The 16,779-nt window shown below is 34.6% G+C and overlaps 2 protein-coding genes and 1 long non-coding RNA gene across 3 annotated transcripts in view; 1 reads left to right on the plus strand and 2 right to left on the minus strand.

The window, feature by feature from the left end:
* The window catches only part of cttnbp2nla (CTTNBP2 N-terminal like a), a 42,130-nt gene extending 26,914 nt beyond the window's left edge, over positions 1 to 15,216 (plus strand). The window contains exons 3-5 of the mRNA XM_087257961.1: positions 10,021 to 10,293; positions 12,716 to 12,823; positions 13,370 to 15,216. Of these exons, the coding sequence (XP_087114087.1) occupies positions 10,021 to 10,293; positions 12,716 to 12,823; positions 13,370 to 14,341 (1,353 nt within the window). The 3' untranslated portion in view covers positions 14,342 to 15,216. The remainder of the gene's footprint in view (positions 1 to 10,020; positions 10,294 to 12,715; positions 12,824 to 13,369) is intronic.
* Positions 1,051 to 5,655, minus strand: LOC147843642 (uncharacterized). Its single transcript, XM_087257957.1, has 11 exons — positions 5,353 to 5,655; positions 4,323 to 4,449; positions 3,980 to 4,220; positions 3,599 to 3,872; positions 3,317 to 3,494; positions 3,118 to 3,194; positions 2,835 to 3,015; positions 2,491 to 2,724; positions 2,195 to 2,366; positions 1,963 to 2,111; positions 1,051 to 1,825 (listed from the first exon to the last, which is right to left on the minus strand). Exons 1-11 carry the CDS (start codon positions 5,629 to 5,631, stop codon positions 1,656 to 1,658), a joined length of 2,082 nt encoding a protein of 693 aa, XP_087114083.1. The 5' UTR covers positions 5,632 to 5,655; the 3' UTR covers positions 1,051 to 1,655.
* LOC141386357 (uncharacterized) overlaps positions 10,142 to 16,779 on the minus strand; it is a 48,775-nt gene continuing 42,137 nt past the window's right edge. The window contains exon 3 of the long non-coding RNA XR_015494131.1: positions 10,142 to 10,270. This is a non-coding gene — a long non-coding RNA (uncharacterized LOC141386357). The remainder of the gene's footprint in view (positions 10,271 to 16,779) is intronic.

Consider the following 16,779-nt stretch of genomic DNA (forward strand, 5'->3'; position numbering starts at 1 on the left):
AACCCTACATATTTGACACAGACTCGGACACAGATCAAGCAGAGTCGACTGTTGAGGAATCTATAATCCGAATGTGCCAGAATGTGTCAGAGTGGTACATACAAAATATTTTATGTTTTTGTATACTTTTTCAGCCGCTATGTAACTATGCATGCGCCATCCGTAATTTGTTTGATAAAGTTCGCGAACGTCATGCGTTACGTCAAACACAGACAAGACATAAAGATATCCACAGAGATAAATTTTGCATTGGTATGATTTATTCGTAATTCATGAATATTGACGTTGACAAATATTGGCAGGTGCTCGTGTGGCAATTGTGAAAAAATGCCAACTGAGGCTGAAAATGTATGCTGCTGGGAGATACCGCAGGTAAATTTCCAGTTTACGTTGCTGCTCTAAAGACATCGAATGAGATAATAAACAGCATAACTGTGTCGTGTAATAAGGTTAGAAGACGAATGGATCAACTGGAATTGCAACCCTCGTGCATGACGGAGCATCCAGGAATGGATCCCGTTTGCTTCAATATTTATTCCTTGCAAAATGCATCGAATATATACAAAGCAGACTATGGTCCCCTGCGACTTCGTGGAGTGCAAAAGTGAGTTTAAATAAATAGAAAGAATAGCAGGTTACCTTGTTCATGATCTGCATGCTCGCTTTCCTTTTAAGCACATTAACGCTGTGTAGTCAATAAAATAGCGATAAAGTTGGTTTTATATCCGCACATTCAGGAGTCCCTGTATTGTTTACCATGGTAGTTTAAACAATCGATCGGATTTAGCATGCAAGTATGACTTGTAAACAACATTAACACTATCTACTTGACTGTAAACAATGTTGTACTTTGTCATTTGCTGCTAATACGATTTCCCTATTTTGAATTTGCAAAGAATACTTTACAGAAATTATACTATTAAGGAGAATGTCCGAATATCTGAATATAAAAACCAACTTTACCTCAATGTCAATAAAAATGAAATACGTACCTTTTTTGTTGCTGCTATTTCTGAGATGACAATTTGAATGACTTCATAAAAGGCTGAGTAATGCATGTACTTTTTATTGAAAAATAATTTTAATTTCACTAAACATTAATATATAAACTCTTAAAATATATAAAAATCAGTATGGCATAGAAACATCAACACTTCAGAAAAGATGCTTCAATTCCTTAGTCATATAAAAACTTTATATTGAAGTATAAATTAAAATGTGATTGGCAAATATAAAATGTATCCTTGTGCAAATATAAAATATAAACTTCAAGTTGTCACTTTGTTGAATGAAATACAATTGTCCATGAACATTAGAAAGTACAGTATATCTACAAACACATAAACATATCAAACATTGGCAGTTGAATAAACAAAATATTACTTCTGAAATGTTGTTAAAGCTAGTTATTTTATCAAAAATAAAAATGTATATGTGATAACTCCCAAGTTCAAATTGTAGTGCAATTTCTAAAACAATGTTTCATTATTATGTCTCTGTTAGACAGTGCCGCTTTTTGGCTTATCGGAGCTTTGCGAGCTGGTGTTGGGGTTTCCTCGGGCGGAGAGTCCGTGTTGTGATTCCTGCCTGTGTGGTGCTGAAGATTCGGAGACAGTTTCCTGAAGAGCAGGGCAGCTATGTGGGTTTTAGGATAGCTATTGATTGAAGCGGGTCACCCTGCTGGAGATAGCCTCCTCCATCTCAGGTAGATCGCAGGCTGATGATAGAGCAGGTGGTATGTGAATTCCCAACACTTCATCAACATAGGGTGATGGGTCCACAAACACTTGGTTGAAGATGAGGTCCAGCAGCTCTTTTACATAACCTGTGCAATATAACAGTTATCTCTTTAGTAACTTAATTTTGTATTTTGAGTAGCGAGTTGTCATTGTGAATGTAAAGTGCAATTATTTTTTTTATTTATTGAATTATTAAAAATACTATAAACATTTATATACATACCGAAAGTTTGCTGCGTCTTCACTTTTCGGACCCTATACTCTCCTTTCTTTGCCTTTGGAAAGGCAAGCTTGTAAATAGGTTTACCAGTTGCTGATGTGGCCTGGGGACGCCCGGCATTTTCATTGTAATGCAGTGCAGCCAAGTACAACCTAACAAAAAGAAAAATGTAAATGACGTACCATGACAAGACTGTATGGTATTGTAAATATTAATTTCTGATCATTGGCTTTACCTGCATAGCATCCCCAGAAATGGGAATACCACATTTTTGGGTGCAAACCGCAGTAGGACGCTGTGGAAAGCTTCAACAGTTGACGTCTGGTGGTGAGGACTTAGCTTGGCCACATCCTTCAATATTCTCTTGTTAGCGAGAACTTTCTCCAGCTTGTAGAATGGCATCGTTGCTAAACAAGCAAAAATTTAAGGTATTAGAGTCTGAATCAAAAACAAATCTGAACAAAGAAACAAGCTCTGTTTTGCATTAGTTTTAATCGCAAAGAATATTTTATTTGTCTGTATACAACTTACCAGCCGACAGCCATTTGTTCTTGTCTCTGCTTATCCGTTGCGGATGCAGATAAGCCGGAAAATTGGGGTCTTCATGTACATGGTTTAAGATAGAGGTCCACTTTGCCACTCTTTCAGGACCTGTTGTGGATGATGCAGCAGTCCAGTAGATGTGGTTTTTGATGCTACGCAACCATTTACGCAACTTCTCACACCCCTTTATCTGGCATATCTTGTCCAGTTTTTTGGAAATTCCTGGAAATTAAAGAAAAAAAAAGACATCAACACAAAAATAATAATAAACATGTAAGAACTGTAAATAGCAATTTAATCTTAAGTAAATTAATAACTGCTACATTACATACCTTTCTCGATATGCCACACATCGTAAAACTGAGTGACATTTCGATCCCTGAGATATTTCTGTATTTGAGGATGTCGGTCTGTGATGATGCATTCCAGACGAACACCGCGGGCATCCAACAGGTCTAGGCTTCTCTTTAGGCCTTCTTTTTCCATATGGTAACTGCCGCCCACCTCATTACTCTATAAAATTTTAAATAAGGAAAAAATATATATATATAAAAAAAATCACACATTTTCCATCCAAAAAATTATGCTAGTTCACATAACACTTTTCTGTATTACCTGGACTAACTTTAGGTCGACCACTGTGTTAGTTGCAAGGTCCATCATTGTATAACTCCCATACTTGGCCGAGTGACCTTCAAGAACAAACCGTACATAATTATTTCAAACACATTTTTGGAATAATTGTAATGTATTTCATATTTATTTTTTTTATTAGACTGTATTGAATTAGAAATTAAATCTTTTGACTAAATACCTGGGGAGTCAGCCCTCTTATCTCCTCCAACAATCACATTCTCTCTTCGACTGAGCTGTTCTAGCATTTCACTCTGCCAATTTCTCCACTTGTGGACAATAGCAGGTTCAATGCAAAGTCTTGCATGACAACGAAATGAATCATATTTAAAAATGTGTAGTTTCATGGCAGCAAATACCTGACAACAGAGAGGAGAATTTTTAGTACAATGTGCATGCACCCTGTGACAAAATTTATATTATGTTTCTAAAAGAAATGTGATAAATTTTGATAGATAATTACCTTTTCAACTACAAAAAATGATGCACCACTCAAGTAGACTGCAGCAGAAAGATGCAGGTTGCTAGCTGGAGTACTACCAATAATTGGCTGACTGTTCCATTTTCTTACAAACTCGCAGTGTGGGCAGACTTGCTGTACGCTCAGAAATGTCCCAAGCCTTTGTGACTTTACATCACATCTCCTTTGACACACTGGGCAGTCACTGAAGAGCTCCATGAGGCATGTTTCATAGACAATGAACTTGGCAATGTTATGAACTGGGCATTCTTGGATTCTGTAAAAATAAATATACACATGTACATAATAAAAAAAAAAATGATGATGAATGTTATGACGACAATACACAATCTTTCAAATAATTTACATAATGCATAAACTCACGACAAGTCTGTTGGTTCAGTTGCAGATGTGCATTCCTCTGCAGGGTCAAATCTCACATCCGAGTCTTGGGCTATAATTTTTGACTCTGTCAAAGTCTCTTCGGCTTCTTCTTCCTCCTTCTCCTCCTCCAGCTCCAGACGAGGTCTTTTTAGTGAAGGTTTGAGGGGTGTCGAAGTCATAAACGCAGTAGAGGATGCTGATGGTACAGTCAGTTCAAAACTGGATACTGTTGTCTGGACACCTATAGTGTAATTTTATGATTAATCACATTGCACGTTTATGAAGATAATAAAACACGTTTCTAATGCAGCAACTTAAAATAAACTGAGAAATTTTAACTTACTTGTACTCCTGCGTTTAGCCTGAAGCGTCCTAAAAGACAACTGGGTGCCAACACTGTGTAAAGATGTGTGAAATGGTTCTGTCTGGCAACAAACATCCACCTTGTTGCTCTTTGTCGACGTCGTGGCCTTTGTAAGAAAACATAATTTTTTTTAAAATGACCTTTATTTGATTAAAACATACCGATCTTATTGTAAACAACTGCAGACCACGTGCAAGTACAGTGAAAAAATTTCAACAAACATCCCACATACAAAACAAACTTTAGCTGTAACTTAGTCAGTGGTAATGCTTTATTACAATGTTTAATTTTTTCTACCGTTTCTGTTTCTGATGGCTAAAACCCCTTTATGGACACATTAACAATTAAAGCTTCGAGTATTTAGACTGTTTTAGAAAAGCACAATAGCTGTAAACGCGCAAACATCCGAAGTAGCTTTAGCCGCAGATGCTATTCATTTCTGCTTAACATTACAGTATACACATTACAACAAACATCCCACATAAACAACAAACTTTAGCTGTAGCCAGTACTGGTTACTGCTTTATTACAATGTTTATATTTTTCTACGGTTTCTGTTTCTAATGGCTAAAAGCCCTTCTTGTACACACTACCACTTATAGCTTCGATTATTTAGATTGTTTTAGAAAAGCATAATAGCAGTGAACACATGCAAACAAACATCCGAAGCAACTTTGGCTGCTTTTAACTTTTAGATGCTATTCATTTCGGCTTACCATTACAGTACAACAAACATTTAACAACAACAAACTTTAGCTGTAACGTTAGCCAGTGGTACTGCTTTTTACAATGTTGCTATTTTTCTACGGTTTCTGTTTCTAATGGCTAAACCCCCTTCATGTACACACTACCATTTGCAGCTTCGAGTATTTAGACTGTTTTTGAAAAGCACAATAAGAGGTAAACACTTGCAAACAAACATCCGAAGCTACTTTAGCCGCAGATGCTATTCATAGGCTTATCATAATTAGAATGCTAAGGCTAGAAGTACATAAAATGTAATACTTACTTGAAGTGAGGCAGGATCACGTATTGTAGGAACTGATCCAGTTTTCAAAAACAATTTACTCGCGAATCCGGAGTTGTATTGTCCCGCGTTCTCGAGGCAGTCTACGCTAAAGTGGTTAGCGCAAACATACAACAGTTTTGGTACATTTTCAGGCACCTTGTCTTCAAAGATAAAACTCAGCCACTTAAGCCTCTGTTGCTCATTTGCAGGAAGACGGTGAAGGCTCTTGTGCTGAGCCTTACATCCTAAAATAGCACAAGGGTGTTCTCTCGGTGGCATCGCTTCGACGTTCACGCTGATAATGGCGGAAACGGCAAACTCAGGATATGTTAATACTCGCAGCTGTCAATCAATTCGGTGGGCGGGGGGAATCGCACACCTACGTAATGGTGCGATCGATTTCAAAACAGCTCCAATTGGCCGACCCTTTTTTTTGTAGTGAAATTGAAAAAAAAGGACTGGGTGTGTTCATATCACCCCAGTATGATGGTCTATACACTATACCAACACACAGATCTGTCCAAACAGCTTGAAAAGAAGATTTTTTACAATAGGTGCCCTTTAAAACAACTCCATAGCACAGTCCAGCATACAATAGCAACCACCTGGATTCTTTTTAGCAATAGTTCAAAACAGGGGTGTGTTTCTGAAAACCATCGTTAGCTAACTAAGGTCGCAAGTTCTGTCATTACAAACATAGTTTGTTGATTTGGCATTTCCCAAATCTGTTGATCCAACAAACATTCGCAGACTGCAACGCAAACTTGTACGCTTGCAACTACACCTCTGGAGCTGTAGTTAGAAACAGAGCTCCTGGCTGTGTTCTATTGCCAGTTATTCCCCTATGCCCTATTCCTTTAGAAGAGTCCAACATTTAAACTTGGAATGATTAAAAAAAAAACATTAAAGTCATCTCTCTTAGATGTAATGTGCTTTCAAAGTATTTTTACAGTTCAGTTTAACAAATCTTCATATTGACAATTGTGTTCCCTTCGTAGTGCACTTTCAAAACTATGTATGCCATTTTTAACACAGCCGTGGCTCATGACTAGGGCCAGACAGAATCTGCGGATATTTTTTGCTATTTCTGCATAAAATTTAGTAAAAAATCTGCGGATTTATGCGGATATAATTTTGGGTGTATCATAACTAAAATCTGAATATTTGAAATGAAAAAGAATAGCTTAATTGTATTTAATGTTTACAATAAAAATCCATTTAGATCCACTTATTTAGTAAACAAAGCAAGTCTTTCATATAATAAAACTACTAAAAGAGAGAAAATATCACTTTACAAACTGTATTGTAAATAAATCAAATGAACATTTTTATATTAGTCAATATTATTACTGAAATTAATTTAAACACTTAATTAATATAAATTAACACACATTTACACAAGAACAAAAATTAGACTCAATGATAGGCTAAAAACCTGCTGATTTCTGTTTGCAGATTCCGTGTGGGCCTACTTATGAGGAAAGCTATAGGTGACCTTTTATTTAAAAGCAGAATTAAGGCTATTTTACGTCTCCAAAGCTTCTGAAAACAAATAAATATAATGGTTTTAATTTATAGTAGGTTGTTTAACAAGAAATTTATCTGTTTATGACATGGGCCTGTTAGTTAGAACATTTTTTGAATTTTCAAAAAATAAATTAAATAAATAAACAGTATCCTACTTAATAATAATAATAATTATTATTATTATTGCTATTATTAAGTAGGATTTTTTTTTCTTAATAAATAGCCTACTGTAAATTAGGCCTACAACTATTAGCGACTTGCATGATTTTTATATATGAGATTAGAATACGTGTTAGCTCAGTGATTTTTAATGGAATATTGTCAATAATATTTGTAAAGGAAACATATTTAGGTCCTATATGTGTCGTTTACATATTTTAAATTAATGCATGTTTTTACCAAAACTAATATTTGATTTTTTTTAAATGCGTGTGTGTGTAAAGTAATATAATATGCACAAAATTTATGGGGGTTTTCTCTAAAGAAGTAGTTAGTCCACCCCATTTAGAGCATCATTATGGGCATTTAATGTTATAACTAACGTGTTTCAGATGATGGATCTGCGACAGAGAAACTAGGGGTTTTGGGAAACACTCGTCACTACATCATTCTTTTCCCAAACGATGCATCGTACTATGATAGTTCAGCCACAAGTTATGTTGTTGTTTAGTATAGCAACCCCCCAGAACTTAACAACAACTTTAGCAATTATCCAGGACTACCTAGCAACCACCAAACACACTCTAGTAACCACCCAGCACAACCTTTATACATCTTGTAACTAACAGTAACAACCTAACCGCAGCTGGCAACCCTTGATAACCTTTGTTCCAACAATCTTTTTTTTGCTGTTGGTCTTATATCGTGAACACTACTTGACCCATGTTAAATATGTTTTTTTTTTCTCACTATCAGTGACTATCGCTCAGCTTTTCAGTTCAGTTACGTTCTCTATTCTTGTGTTTTTTCTTCAGGGTCAAATGAGTGCTTTTAGTTCAGAGTCATTTCAGGAGGGATTAAATTACTCTGGAAACTTTTTTTGGTGTCCCGTTCGCTGCATCGACCCTACCTAGACTGAAGTGATTGTTTCAAACCTGTATGGACCCCTAGCTTGACCTCTTCTTAAAACAACAAACACTGGGATCTGAACACACACACACACACACACACACACACACACACACACACACATATATATATATACAGAGCCTTAGAGAATGGTTTATGTTGCTTTTGGAATGGTCATATGCTCAGTATCATCTCATTTCCTGTTTAGAAAGTAAGTTATGGACTGAGCGTGTCTGTGAAAAAGAGGAAAGTGGAGGCTGCTTTACAAGGCCTGAAAGCAAGGACCTAAAATTAACACTCCCCAAGTGCCATATGAAAGTAACAATCAGTATTAGTGAGTTTATGAATGTGGAATGGTGAGTTATTCAAAGAATGCAATATAGTTTTTTGCTATATATTGTACTATATAATGCGATATAGTTTTGTGTTTAACAAAAAAAAAATTATGATAATATATAATTTATATTTATATGTGTGTGTGTGGGGCGAAGCAGTGGCGCAGGGGGTAGTGCTGTCGCCTTACAGCAAAAAGGTCGCTGGTTCGAGCCTCGGCTCAGTTGGCGTTTCTGTGTGGAGTTTGCATGTTCTCCCTGTGTTCACGTGGGTTTCCTCCGTGTGCTCTGGTTTCCTTCTGCAGTCCAAAGACATGCGGTACAGGCTAAATTGCGGTACAGGCTAAATTGTCCGTAGTGTATGAGTGTGTGTGTGAATGTTTCCCAGAGATGGGTTGCGGCTGGAAAGGCATCCGCTGTGTAAAAACTTGCTGGATAAGTTGGCGGTTCATTCCGCTGTGGCGACCCCGGATTAATAAAGGGACTAAGCTGAAAAGAAAATGAATGAATGATGAATGTGTGTATGTGTGTGTGATTTGATCATGTGACTTTTTTTCTCATGATCGCAGTGTTTTCAGTGTCTCAGGTTTGGTTTGCTTACAAAAATGCTTTTGAAAATTCAACAAAGGGCAAACATTTTTCCATATTTGTATGGAGATATGTTTATATATGTGGTGGCAGCAAACATGAAGCATTTAGAATACAAATAGAAGTTTCTTTATGATCTTTCTGCTTAAATAAAAACTCATTATACTTTTGTATATGATTGTTATTATTATTATTATTTTTATTATTATTATTATTAAACACTACAGTATTACAATGAAATAATTGTTTTTGTTGCATCTTTATCATTTTAATGAATTATTAAATGTGTAAAAATAGATGCATTTGTCTATTTTTTCTGCCTGTTATTTATTTATTTTTATGTTTTACTGAAATAATGTACATATAGTGTGCCGACATATAGCACTGAGGTGCTCACGGTGACCCGAGTTCGAGTCCCTGCTCGAGGTCCTTTGCTGATCCTTCCCCCCTCTTTCTGCTCCTTATGTTTTCCTGTCTCATCTCTACTGTCCTGTATAATAAAGGTGAAAAACCCCAAAATATATACTAAAAAAAGGAACATATGGCCAATAAATTTCCCCCACTATTAACAAGCTTGGCTAAATGTTTTAGGCTATGTCAGCAGAAGTTATTGTTTTGATTGGAAGCAACAAATATAACCCATAAATTCCCATTAATCCCAAAATAACTAATCTCAAATAGCCATTTCATGTAAAAAGATTTCCTATCATCCCTTTTATTCATTTTCCTTCAGCTTAGTCCCTTATTTATCAGGGGTTGCCACAGCGGAATGAACCGCCAACTATTCTGGCTCATGTTTTACACAGCTGATGCCCTTCCAGTCACAACCCAGTACTGGGAAACACCCATACACTTTCTCACTTACACACACACTCCTCCATCCAATTTATTCAATTCACCTGTACCGCATGTCTTTGGACTGTGGGGGAAACCGAAGCACCCGTAGGAAACCCACACCACATGGGGAGAACATGCAAACTCCACACACAGAAATGCCAACTGGCTCAGCCAGGACTCGAACCAGCGACCTTCTTGCTGTGAGGCCATCGTGCCGCCCCTTCCCATCATTTCTTTAAACACTAATGCGCAGAAATCTGCTGAAATCTAATAAACCCAAAATGTGATGAAATAAACCCCTCTTCTTTCACTATAGGCCCAGCATAAAGATTCATACGTGTGTGAACGATACGGAAAATACAACCTGAGTGACCCGTTCCTGGCCCTGCAGAGAGACAGCGAGACCCTCCAGAGCTCCAGCCAGACCAGAGAAGACAGAGCGAGTTCATCTCAGAGACGGGATGGGGTTTGTGGGGCCAAGGCTCGTTCAGATCCTTTAGCGGTGCTGAAGCTGGTGGTGGGACACTGCAGGCGGATGCAGGAGAAGATGTTGAAACAGCTGGCGGCTGCGGAGAACAGACACAGAAGGGTGAGTTTATACTCCACTTACACTGAGATTAAATGCATCACGATAATAAACATGGATTGTTATCATGAACACTTCAAAATATGTGAATAATTATTTAGCATTTAAACTTTTAGAGGGTCTTTAGATTCAGATTGCAGAATTTGATGCTTAAAGACTTTATTTTTAAACATTAACAGTTTCACATTAACCTGGCTTTGAAAGTAATCTACGTAAAGGCTAGGGCTGCACGATATTGGAAAAATCTGACATTGCAATATTTTGTTCTGCTGTGATATTATATCAACTGGGATTATCAAGTCTTTTTTCTATGCAATGCATCCGCTTAAATTTGAATAAATTATGCGGATATAAAGCAAGAACAAAAATTAATGAAACAGTGCTTTATAGTTTTTTGGGGAGTGTATCATATTCAAGTGCAAAATTATTATAATATTTTTTTATAAATATTAAACATGGTCATCATTGTATAAATAATAATAATAATTATTATATTATTATAAATAATAAACATGATTATAAACGTATAAATAATAATAATAATTATTATTATATTATTAAAATAATAAACATGGTCATCATCATATAAATAATAATAATTATTATATTATTATAAATAATAAACATGGTCATCATCAGATAAATAATAATAATAATTATTATTATACTATTAAAATAATAAACATGGTCTTCATCATATAAATAATAATAATTATTATATTATTATAAATAATAAACATGGTCATCATCAGATAAATAATAATAATTATTATTATTATATTATTAAAATAATAAACATGGTCTTCATCATATAAATAATTATTATTATTAGTATATTATTATAAATAATAAACATGGTCATCATCAGATAAATAATAATAAATATTATTATTATATTATTATAAATAATAAACATGGTCATCATCATATAAATAATAATAATTATTATTATTATATTATTATAAATAATAAACATGGTCATCCCCAGATAAATAATAATTATTATTATTTATCTATTATTATTATAAATAATATTTTTTTATTTAATAATATCTTTTTTTTTAATCCTCAATAAATAATTTAATCCTGCAATGTGACTATTGTAGATACACAGATTGTGATATCAGTGCTCAAACAATTTATTGTTCAGCCCTTTATATAGTCCTTTTGTGCATTTATTCTGTATAGTATTGTTCCATTTGTTAACATCAGTTAATTTAAGTAAACCAGAGATGCCAAAACTAGGTCTAGGTCTTTACTTAGTTATTATCACTTAGTAAAACAATTACAACTTTTGATTTTAATGTGTTATTAGGCATTAACTAAGAAATTAAATGGCCCATGGTAACCTTTGATTTGGCCTGTCATCCGACCTGAGAACAGAGGGAGATTGATGGGAAGATTGGGGCGAATGCTTTCAACGGTTTTAACGTAACCTTTTGTTTATTAGTTTGTTTAATTGTTGAGCTACAAAAAAGCTAACGGAAATAAATGTTATATTTTTATATAAGTAAATAAATAAATGGTCATCAAAATATTTAATAATAATATTACTTCGTAAATGTTATTAATAATAATAAATCCAGTAAAATGTGTAATAAATAAATAAATAAAAGTTCATTCAAATATTTTGGATAAGAAGAAGTTCATTTTAAAATGTAAAACAATATATATATATATATATATATATATATATATATATATATATATATATATATATATATATATATATATATATATATATATATAATACAATTAAATTATTTCTTCAGTTTTTTTTTATATTAATAAATGAAGAAACTACCATGGCAACTTTAATCTAATAGTTAGATTTATTTACCTTCAGCCCACCACCCTTAATAAAGTTTGGTCCTTCATATTAAAGGTTTGCACATGATGAAACCATGATGCTTAATTAATTTCTTAGTTAATGCATAACAACACATTAAAATCTAAAATCATAATCCCTTTATTAAATGTTAATAACCAACTCAGTTCAGTTTTTTTAGCACATCTATATTGCAATTTCACTCTGTTGATTTCAATCCAATGACTAGTAAGACTTTACTGTAGTGTGACCTGTTATATTTTATAATCCCTTTGCAGGTAAATTTAAAACATTGAAACATGTATATGTAATAAAGCAACACACTAAGCTTTATTGTGATTATACCTGTTAGTAATCTTTTTAGTCAACATCGTACTAATATCATATATAGTGATAAAAGCTTCAGTGAATAATCATAAGAAAATTTGATATCAGCAGAAGCCTCGTTTACACTGTATAAAAGCCACTGTCTTCAATACTCATAATGCTCATTTCAATTGGATTTAGCGGAGTGTGTATCAGGTTAAGAAGAGATTGGATTGGTTTATTATCAGCTCATCTCTCTGTCATTCTGTCGCCCCTGTGTGGTGCTTTCAGGTCATCGCTGATCTGGAGGAGGAGAAGAGGAAGCACGCTGAAGATACAGCAGAAGGAGATGACGTCACTTACATTCTGGAGAAGGAGCGAGAGCGCCTCCTGCAGCAGGTGCACAGGATTACTGTCATCTTGATTTGAGTTACTGCTAGGGTGCAGGCTTTAATCCTAATCTAGCCGAGTGTTTTTGTTTTGTTAAAATATACATATATTATTAGTACTTATAAGGGTTGTCGCTTATACAGTATCTACCGCCTCAATGACAGGCAAATAGTTTAGTTCAGTAGAAAACTCATGATATAAGGATCATGCCCAACATATGTAGCTATTTTCTATTTATATCTCCTTTGAAATATGGTATCACAAAAATATGGACTTTCCTCTATGACTCCCATTCAGTTTAGTACTTCCTGCCCTCCATCTGAATTTCGCGCATTACCACAACCACATGATTCAAAACAACCTATAAGTTGACAATTTTTACTCCATTTTTTCTAACAAATATAGCCTTGTTGAGCAGAGAGACTTTTCGAAATCATTATAAACCGACCCCAAACTTTTGACTTGAATGTTTCTGTTTTCTTGTAAATGTATAAATCTGTCAATGTATTTCCAACTAATTTGTGTATTTTTTTATCTTTATATACACTTGTTTAGTTGGAGTTTGAAAAGTCGAAGACGTCCCGAATGGAGCGTGAGAACAAGCGGCTGCACGATCAGCTGGATGAGCAGCGAGTCCAGCATAAACAGCTCATGACGGCACTGAGTCGGGAGTGCAAACGCTCCGGCACCCGTGCTCACGAGGAGTCCCAGCGTGCCGCCGAACTCAGCCAGCGACTCGAGCGCGAGCGAGCTGCCAATCAGACTCTGAGGGCGGAGATTGAGGAGGAAAAGAAGAGGGCCATGCAGATGGAGGCGAGACGAGAAGAGCTGCTGGCCGAGTTCGACACTGAAAGAGAACAGCTCGGGCTGAGATTACGAAAAGAGGAAGCACGCTGTAACGCACTACAAGAAGAATTAGAGACGTTAGGGAAAGAGACAACAGATTCAGTCAATGGCCACCACATTTCTATGGTGGAAGATGTTGAGAAACCGAGTTTGTTAAGCAATGGGACCACTTCACAAGCCTCTCAATCCCCAGACATACAAGCTGCATACCAGGCCGGCATCCACCAGCGCTTCCACGCAGCCCGTCACAAGTTTCAAGGCACCAGTGATCAAGATCCAAACCCTGTTATAAACAGTCCACTTGACATTTCGCCTTGTCCAACTTCACCAGATATCATTTCTTCAAAACAAGCCCCCCGTGGCACCATGCTCAGTCGCTTTAGCACTCCTCAAAGTCCCAGCAAATCAACATCTTCAAACAGTTCTCCTTTCGGCACTGATTATCGTGCTGTGGTCCAGTCTGGGATGTTGTCTCCAACTATAAGGTCTCCGACTATTCCCAGAGCAGACAGAGGGATCCCGCCTCCAATCCCACCCAAAAAACCAGGCCTGGCCGAAACTCCGCCTTCTCCTGCCACCCTGCGAGCTGCTCACGTTGCTCAAATGACTGTCGGTTGCGGACGCAACAGCAGCTCAGAGAACAGCAAAGAACCAGATCTGATGCTGTCATCTAGCGGCTAGCAAGCGCAAATGAACAACTCGATTCTGTCAAACACTGCTGATTTTTTAAGGGACTTTTCCAGGTTTTGAACAAATATTTGGTAACACTTTACTATCCTAATTAACTACTAGTTAGCTGTTTATTAATAGTTAGTAGGGTAGAAGTTGGGATTGGGTTTTGGGTAGGATTGAGGATGTAGAATACAATCATACTTTATAACTGCTCATGAACAGTTCATATCTTAATAATAGGCAGGTGATTAAAAGCATGAATTATGACCTAAACTAAAATGCTACCAAATATTTTAGAACCATACGTTTAAGTAACTCTGTACTTTTATTATATTTCAATTAATGCATGTTGATTATATGCATAATTACATTATGTGTTCAGTCAATTATTATGAGAATAATCAGCATTTTATCTCTGACAATCACCAGCTCCTGTAGATAGTTTTATATATTGTTATTCTGCTGGATATTTATACATCTTTACACTACAAATTAAACATTTGGGTTCACTAAGTTTAGTTTTTAAGAAAATCCTTTGTAATGCTGCAAAATTGATTTCTATTTCAATTAAATGTAAATAATTCTGAAAAGTGTTACAGTTTCCAAGCAGCACACCCGTTTTCAACATCAATAATAATATAATCAAATAATTTTTGAGCACCTAGTTGGCATATTATAATGCTTTCTGAGGGATTATTTATTTGGCACTGAATATATATATATATATATATATATATATATATATATATATATATATATATATATATATATATATATATACAGTTAAAGTCAGAATTATTAGCCCCCCTGAATTATTAGCCCCATTTATTTATTTATTTTTTCCCCAATTTCTGTTTAGCGGAGAGATTTTTTTCAACACATTTCTAAACATAATAGTTTTTAATAACTCTGGTTTGTTCTATGGACTCTCGGGGAAAAATATAGCTTAAAGAGGCTAATCATTTGTCCCTAAAATGGTTTTTAAAAAATTTAAAACTGCTTTTATTCTGGCCGTAATAAAATAAATAAGACTTTCTTCAGAAGAAAAAATATTATCAGACATACTGTAAAAATTTCCTTGCTCTGTTAAACATCATTTGGGAAATATTTAAAAAAGAAAAAAAAAATCATAGGGGGGCTAATAATTCAGACCTTAACTATATATATATATATATATATATATATATATATATATATATATACATACATATATATATATATACATATATATAAATGATGCTGAAAATTCAGCTTTGATGATAGTAATAAATGTGACCCAGGACCACAAAACCAATCAAAAGTGCCAGGTTTTGGAAAATGAGATGTATTCATTTTCTCTATTGATTCCTTATAGTTACGCCATCCATTCACTGTAGTGATACACTGTAAAAAAAATCCTGGTTGTCTTAACTTTTTAAAATGAATCAAATTAGAGTTAATTGAACTTATATTATGTTAAACTGACTTAAAACTAACTTATAAAATTAAGTTAGAACATGACATATTAACATATTAACTTCATATAATTGTTTACAGGGTAGATGCATTGTTATGATATGTTGATATTCTAAATAATCTAAATACTAAGAAAATCAAAATGAATCAAAATCACTCTCTAATCAAAAAAACGGGTTTTGATATATTTACAGTAGGACATAATATCTTCAAGTAACATGATATTTACTTAATATTGTATTGAATTTTGGAATAAAAGAACATTTGATAATTTTGACCATTACAATGTATTTTTGACTATTGGTTTTGTTGTCGACAATCACAAATTACATTTTAAAATAATTTAAAATGTAAAGAAATCGTTTAGAATTGTATAATATTAATGAACGAAGCCTTAGAAATGTTCAGAAATGATTAAACAATGCAATTGTGCACATCATTTTATATCTGAAAACTGTATCCATCACCATCATCTAGTTGATACACTGAACTATATTTAACATACAGCATGTGCAAACAGTCTCTTACTTTTTCCATTTGTTTCTGTATATCTCAAGCTAACGGATATTTAGCCTGACTATTCCCATCTTTGCTCAGCAGTTTGTATCACTTTATAATGTTCTACCATTTTTATCTTGTACTTTTGTATCCTTTTTGTGATCTGATATGATTGATATTTTTATAACCGTTATCATTTTTAGACTCTTTGTTACTCTTGTAGATGGGCTGAAACAAATTATTTTAGATTTATATATTTATATATATCTGTACTGCCTAAAGCCAGCCAGCAGGAGGCACTGGGTGGTCATGATACACTATCACCCATCCTCGGCTATATTTGGAAAATAATACTAGCTTACTGCGCAGTATACACTATATACTCCCTTATATTTTTTTTAAACATAGTATGAGAAATAAAGTTATTTTGAGATTTAATCCAATTCTGTGTATGAGTGTGTTATTTAGAGTCTGCCTGTAATAAAAATAATAGA

Source organism: Danio rerio, chromosome 6 (assembly GCF_052040795.2).
Source record: "Danio rerio strain M-AB ecotype USA chromosome 6, GRCz13ab, whole genome shotgun sequence".
NCBI lineage: Eukaryota > Metazoa > Chordata > Actinopteri > Cypriniformes > Danionidae > Danio > Danio rerio.

Excerpts from the sequence above, each read along its gene's own strand:
- LOC147843642 (XM_087257957.1), bottom strand. The coding sequence starts at position 5,631 with ATGCCACCGAGAGAACACCCTTGTGCTATTTTAGGATGTAAGGCTCAG. Across the intron at positions 4,221-4,322 it reads GGCTAAACGCAGGAGTACAA|GTGTCCAGACAACAGTATCC; the intron begins GTAAGTTAAAAT and ends ATTACACTATAG. Across the intron at positions 3,873-3,979 it reads ACTGAACCAACAGACTTGTC|AATCCAAGAATGCCCAGTTC; the intron begins GTGAGTTTATGC and ends TTATTTTTACAG.